At 42.5% G+C, this 7,316-nt stretch overlaps 1 protein-coding gene across 1 annotated transcript; it reads left to right on the forward strand.

The window, feature by feature from the left end:
* The first annotated feature begins 4,824 nt into the window (after positions 1–4,824).
* LOC139366713 (class E basic helix-loop-helix protein 22-like) lies at positions 4,825–6,899 on the forward strand. Its single transcript, XM_071104403.1, has one exon. It carries the CDS (start codon positions 5,287–5,289, stop codon positions 6,112–6,114), a length of 828 nt encoding a protein of 275 aa, XP_070960504.1. The 5' UTR covers positions 4,825–5,286; the 3' UTR covers positions 6,115–6,899.
* The last annotated feature ends 417 nt before the right edge of the window (positions 6,900–7,316 follow it).

Genomic DNA, 7,316 nt, shown 5'->3' on the forward strand with positions numbered 1-7,316 from the left:
GAGATGTGGAAATTGTATTTGTCAAAAGCATTTATTCATATCCAATCAAATAGGCCTATGTTGAATCGTTTCTTCGCGGTTTGCAGATTTACAATAATACCCATAGGTTTGCTATGCCACCTAGTGGCCGTTGCATACATGGGCAGACTTGAATACGTTGTACCCCAATGTGGGCCCCTACACAACACAGAGTGAGGGTCAACATGGCATGTCAAATCATTATATCAAGTTGACAAGGTTTTAGGGTAATCACTAGCATACAATATAGGATACAATTCACCAGAACCTTCTGTGGGAATGTGTATTTGATAGGTCAATAGGTATACAGTGTCGTCATTTTAAACAGTATTAAGTTGGCTGTATCTTTCTCTGACAATCACATAGCACCACAGGAAGAAGAGAAGGCATTCCCAGGTGATGTAATACCTGTTTCACTACCCCCGGGTACCAGGGATTTGCTTGTTTTCCTATTTGACCAATGTTGAATTATGTCATGATTCCTCTCCCTCCTTTGGTCAGCAGTAGGAAATAACAGGATTTTGGCAGAGAGACAGAGAGAGAGAGATTGAAAATTAAAAAAGGGATTCTGCATAGCCTGTTAGAGACCCAGTAATATAAAGTCATCTTGGGTTATCTCCAGTGACTCTGGTGTTTGGCCAATGAAAATAATGGCATACCTCCTGAGTACTTTTAGGTTATTCTACTGCTGCAGTGGGCCTCTATGAATGGGCCTCTATGAATGACCTCAGCCTCAAAAAGAGAGTCTGTTATCTCAGTGTTGAGTCGGTCAGGGCAGGACATGGCACAGTGAACTGACCTGACCTGAATACTAGCTACTCTAAGAGCAGAAGCAAACACAGTAATTGATCTGAAATGACCACTCTGGCATTGGGAAATTGCTACTCAACACAAAAATAAATCTCTTCATGTGATTGTGTTGCCATGCAACAAAACAGTTGTTCACATTCTAGCTGCCTATTAAACCAGAGGTTGACCGCTCTCTGATGATAGGAGCCGCCATAAAACAGCACTTAGACATCATTAATGCCCTAAGTGACATTCCTGGGGATAAGGCCGGTGGCTGTAATTCAGCTATAGGCACTTTAAAGTCATAGAGACGTCTACTCCATGGTTCACTTCACTCTGTCCTTGCAAGTTGCCTATGTTTTGACCAGGGCCCAGGCACTCCGAGGCAGCTGGAGAGAGCAGAGATACAGATGAGCATATAATGACTGTCTTGTCTTTGGAATGGGGCAGATTGTTACGTGTCTATCTCCCTCTGTGCTGCACATGATTGTTGTTTAATAAACCTTTGAAAATGTAAGTTGTCTACCATATCCTTGTATCCATAACTTCCACACCTTGGGGAAATGTATGATTTCTGACAAGACATCACATATTATTGAATGATCATTTATTACATAAGTATAAACACATATCAAATGATATTCATGGTCGAACAACGCAGTTCTTTTTCAACGCATAAAATTTAGGAAGTTAAATACATTTACATTCCTGGATTTCAATCTCCTCTAAATTGTCTCGAATTCTTTCGAATTTATATCATGCTTATCCATGTCTATTGTTGATAACACTTTGCAATGATTTCTTCACACAAAAAATCCTGATAAATACATACCGTAGCTCTTATCATAGTGGTTGTTGTATGCCACCGTGTGGTAGAAATGACTTACTACATTAAGACTCGAATATGAGACGGAGAACAATTCTGACCCTGGGGATTCCCTCAGCACATTATAGCTCAGAGACAGATCAAAGGAAAAACTGTAAATGTGTGTGATGACAGTTAATAGTCGATGTAGAGTGATCAATTGGAGGATGGAGACACAACAAACACACAGTCTCAAGACAGACATTTGGATCCATCATGTGTAGCTGGAATAGGAGCCATGTGGCCCTCTATTGAAGTATGAAGATTTCTGACACACTTTGATTTGGTGGTGAATTATCCCTTTATGATGTGCAATTAGACACCTCAAGATATTTCTCCCATCTTTAAGCTGTAAAGAGTACTACACTCAACAATAATATCAATGCAACGTGTAACATGTAAAGTGTTGGTCCAATGTTTTGTGAGCTGAAATAAAAGATCCCAGAAATGTTCAATACACACTAAAAGCTTATTTCTGAGATTTTGTGCACACATTTGTTTACATGCCTGTTAGTGAGCATTTCTCATTTGCCAGGATAATCCATCTCTCTGACAGGTGTGGCATATCAAGAATATGATTAAACAGCCTAATCGTTACACAGGTGCACCTTGTGTTGGAGACAATAAAAGGCCACTCTAAAATGTGCAGTTTTGTCACACAACACAAGGCCACATATGTCTCAAGTTTTAAAGGAGTGTGAAATTGGCATACTGACTGCAGGAATGTCCACCAGAGCTGTTGCCAGATAATTTAATGTTAATTTTTCTAACTTAAGTAGCCTCCAAAGTAATTTTAGAGAATTTGGCAGTACGTTCAACCAGCCTCACAGCCGCAGACCATGATGACCATGATGAAAATGTCCCAGATCTTCCATGGCCTGCATACTCACCAGAAATGTCACCCATTGAGCATGTTTGGGATGCTCTGGATCGAGGTGTATGACAAAGTGTTCCAGTTCCCGTCAATATCCATCAACTTCGCACAGCCATTGAAGAGGAGTGGGATATCTGTATTCCCAGTCATGTGAAATCCATAAATTAGGGCCTAATGAATGTATTTCAGTTGACTGATTTCCTTATATGTAACTCAACTGTAACTCAGTAAAATCATTGAAATTGTTTTGTGTTACATTTATATTTTTGTTCAGTGTACTACTCAGTCAAGAGTTCTGGAGGAAATGGACCTGTCCTGTAATCACAATGAGCTCGTCAAGCCCTGCTCTATATGGTCCCCTTCATCCCTACAATCTCTCCATGATCAGCTAAGTGCTGACTGTGTGATGAGAGAAGAGATGAGGCAGGAGGGTGCTGAGCCTGTGAATGCTGTTTCCACATCCAGCCTCATCTTGTCTCATTAGCCCAGACTGATTGGGCATGAAGGTGTTCCCTCGCTGTCTCAGGATAAAGTGAGTGTCTTCGCCTCTCGCCAGACCATCATTCTTTAGTATTCCAGCATCAGTGCAAGCTGAGAAGCCCCTCACAGACACTACAGTATATCATTACAAGAGGCTGTGTAGGAAGCCTAATTGACCTGGTTGAAACCCAGAAACATTGACCTTGAGATTACACCTCAGTACCATGAGGATGCTGCTGACAGATAGGGGAGTGTGTGTGTGTGAGAGAGAGAGCAAGAGAGAGAGAAAGAGAGAGAGAGAGAGAGAGAGAGAGAGAGAGAGAGAGAGAGAGCGAGCGAGCAAGCGAGAGAGAGAGAGAGGGGGAGAGAGAGAGAGGGAAAGCGAGAGAGCAAGAGAGAGTGAGACAGACAGACAGACAGACAGAGAGCAAGAGAGATAGAGAGACAGATAAAGAGAGGGAGAGATAAAGAAAGAGCGAGACAGAGAGAGAGTGCGAGAGAGAGACATCGGGAGAGCAAGAGAGCGAGAAAGAGAGACAGAGAGAGAGAGAGAGAGAGAGAGAGAGAGAGAGAGAGAGAGAGAGAGAGAGAGAGAGAGCACATCCAATATCCAAGAGGTGTTGCTAATTCTGCAAAGTTTGATTAAGGGGAAATCTTTATTTCGGGGGTAAATAAATGAAATGATCCCTCAGGAAAACAGTTCTGAATTGTTTTCATAGATGTAGGATATACTTTATGTCAGTAGATGGCAATGTCAGCCCAAGTAATGTCTAGCCAGCATTACTTTTTTGGATGGTTTTGTTCTCTCTGAAGCCCAGAAGTATGAGGGGTTGCAAATAATTGATTATACTCAATCATTCAATGTATGCAGTTATTGACTTATTAAGATTACTTATTAGAACTTTATTTATTGTGAATAATACCTCAGCAAGCAAATCAGCACATTTTTTTGCAGACAATTTAGTCATCATGCCATGATTATCTTATTATAAGATAGCTACGACTGCACATCTATTGTCTGCACATCTATTGTCTGGACAATATAAGCTCCTTATATGGGGAGAGGAACACGTTAAAGAGGCTTGGATCTGGGGGCCATCAACGATTTGTAAAAATGTAAATCATTTTAATCGAACCAGAAATTGAATAGCCTGGGTACCAGTTAGATGAGTGTATCATTCCACTCTTTGCCAGATCTTGTCGTGTCAAATCTTTGGCATGCTACAGAATACAAGGAGTGGAATGTTAGCAAAAAATATTATGCAATTCAGGCTAAAAACTGTAGGCTATTGCATGAATTACAATTCTCATGACACAGTTTGAACTGGCATAAAATAATTATTACTGTTTTATTAATCAATGGCTTGTACCAAATAGAAGCGTAAACTTTGAGTGGAATCAATATAGTGTAAATTCTAAATGAAGGCCTTGTGATGAAGACAGCGGAGAAAGCAGGGAGGGAGAAATGGTCAAACTTGAGGACAAATATAGTCTCGTGTCTCAGTAGTCAATGAAGAGTTATATTATCCGCCTGACTTATCCATCATTCTGAAACGGAGAGGCGCATTTAGATTGCGCATTGACGGGTGAATGTCGCCACGCACGTCACTTTTAGAAACAGTGGTTTGGGTTTCTAATAGGAGGCAGCTCCTTTCAAACATATGTACTCAAGCGTGTATACAGATGGTAACTCGAATAATAGACCCGAGCGCCTCTTTATAAAGCTGTAAGCAGCTCCTTAGATCACAACGTGTGCGCGCGCAGAGCCACTATACCCAAACGGAGAGGGACAGAGAGATACAGAGGGAGGAGGGAGAGAGCACGAGGGATTGTTTGTTACCGTTTAAATCCCATTAATTCAAACGTTAACCTGATTGGGTACAGAGAAGGAGGAAGAGAGAGAGAGAGAACTGTGTCCCAATAGGCGAATCCTCTTCATATTAACCCGCCTCGAGATAATGATGTAAAAGACCCCGTTCTTGCGCGTGAAGCTGATCGCCGTAGAGATCTGCTGAAGGTGAATCAGAGCGAGATAAGGAGCGCGAGCGCAGAGAGCAGAGCGAGAGAGCAGAGCAGAGGGGAAAGAGAACCGAAGTGTCTCCAGCATCTCAGTTGACAAGTCGAGCAATAATAAGCGATCAAGAAAAACTCACTCTCTCTGACAGCTCACAAGGCAAGAAACGTATACAAGAGCCGTCGCCGGGAGAGAGTCTCCAGAAACTGCCACCACTAAAGCAGCGTCTGGAGGAGAGGAAGTGCTATGGACAGGAGAATGAACTTGAACGGACCAGGAGATATTTTCCACAAAACTCTCAGCGCGGTCTCCAACAAAAAGATGGACTCCTTCAGGTCGGCGGCTGGTGTTGACCTGCCGGGGTCCAGGGACCACCAGTCACCCATCAGCTGTTTTGATCAGACCGACTCGGACCCGATTCAACCCGGTGGACTGGCTGGGGGTCGAGGGGGGCCACTGGGTCTGCCTACCGGATCTTTGTGCGTCAAATTCGGAGAGAGCAGCAACAGGACCTCGGCAGCAGAGAGCAGTGGCGGGGAGCAGAGCCCGGACGATGACAGCGACGGCAGATGTGAGATGGTTCTCCTGGCCGACGGGAGAACTGTGGCCGCCGGTAAACCGGAGGGAGGTAAGAAAAACAAAGAGCAGAAAACACTCAGACTAAACATCAATGCGCGGGAGAGACGGAGGATGCACGACCTGAACGACGCGCTGGATGAGTTGCGCTCTGTCATCCCGTACGCACACAGCCCCTCCGTCCGGAAACTCTCCAAAATCGCCACTTTGCTGCTCGCCAAAAACTACATCCTCATGCAGGCGCAGGCTCTGGAGGAGATGAGGAGGCTGGTGGCCTATCTGAACCAGGGCCAGGCCATCTCAGCGGCGTCCATACCCGCCACCACGGCCCTTGCTGCTCCGGGTCTACCAGGTCTGAGTGCGGGGATAAGTGCGTACGACCAGCCGCCTGTTTACCCCTTCGCCACCGGATTGGCCGGGTCATCCTGCCCCGACAAATGTGTCCTTTTCAACAACGTCACCTCGAGCCTGTTTAAACAATGCACTGACAAGCCTTAGCTGAATCATAACAACGAGCCAGTACCAGAGACTCAGAGAAGCACATGCGAGAGCGAACAACACTTTTTAGAACCTACGGCGACTTTGGAGAGAAGAGGTTCGAAGTCAGTGTAGACCGAGAAAAGTGAATCCGATGATGAGTACATTTATAACATTTACAAATGCATTGGAAGAAGCGCTTTTTGTTAAGACAACGCTTGATTGTGTATATATAAAGCATCCTTTAAGTGCTGGTATGAATGAAAGTGAAAAACCAAACAGAAATGTACGAGTGTCTCGCAAGTGGTGATGGATTGACAGTTGTTTACCACTGCGCAAATATGGACCCTGTGTGAAAAGTTGTGACCTGACAAAAACACGCGACCATTTCACTTGAATAGATGGAACAACTTAAGACATTAGTTAAAATAAGAAACCACAACCTTGCTGCTTCACTTACTTTATTTATAACTTAAGAGGGTTTTTCTTATTGGTGGTTATTTTGTGATCTTTTGAGAATATGTTGAGCAACTAAGAGTCTGTGGGAAAGCAAAATGAGCTCAAATGAATACGAAATTAGTTGTTTTAATCTCTCAATACAGAGTTTATAGTAATTTATATATTTTTGTTGTATCAAACACTTGTGCTACATTGGCAGTTTCCTTGGCACTGTAATATAATTATATTTGAGTATCTAAAAACTTGTATATTCAGTTCATGTTCTTTTCAATTTGTCCTTTTTTATTTATTGATTTGATACATTTTATTTGCATGGTGGTACTGTATTCTGCATTAGCGACGTGTCTAATTTGCGTCATTTCTTACACACTCATGCAATAAGGCCGAGGTCTTGATGGATCAGGAGCGCTGTCAGGTCAAGCAGTGGATTATTGTAGATACATTAGTTATTATAAGAATAAAGAGGGCCATTTGTATGTGTTGATGTGTTGGAAAGCTTTATTAAAATATTTTGAACAAAACGAAAATCTTCGTCTGGTCGTCTGATGAAATCACTGAAACTGGAGTAATTTAAGAAAACGAAGCCGGGACTGAAATATATTTTTCAGAGAAAGGCCACTTTGTCTCATTTATCTTTAAAAAATCTGAACGTGGGATAAGGAAATAATTTAAAAATATCTGAAGAAATGGGCTTGTGCACCTAATTATCAACTATAAATATTATAACATAATAATTCTCTATTCATGGCCAATAGCCTAAATAA

Source organism: Oncorhynchus clarkii, chromosome 15 (assembly GCF_045791955.1).
Source record: "Oncorhynchus clarkii lewisi isolate Uvic-CL-2024 chromosome 15, UVic_Ocla_1.0, whole genome shotgun sequence".
In the NCBI taxonomy this organism is placed as follows: Eukaryota; Metazoa; Chordata; class Actinopteri; order Salmoniformes; family Salmonidae; genus Oncorhynchus; species Oncorhynchus clarkii.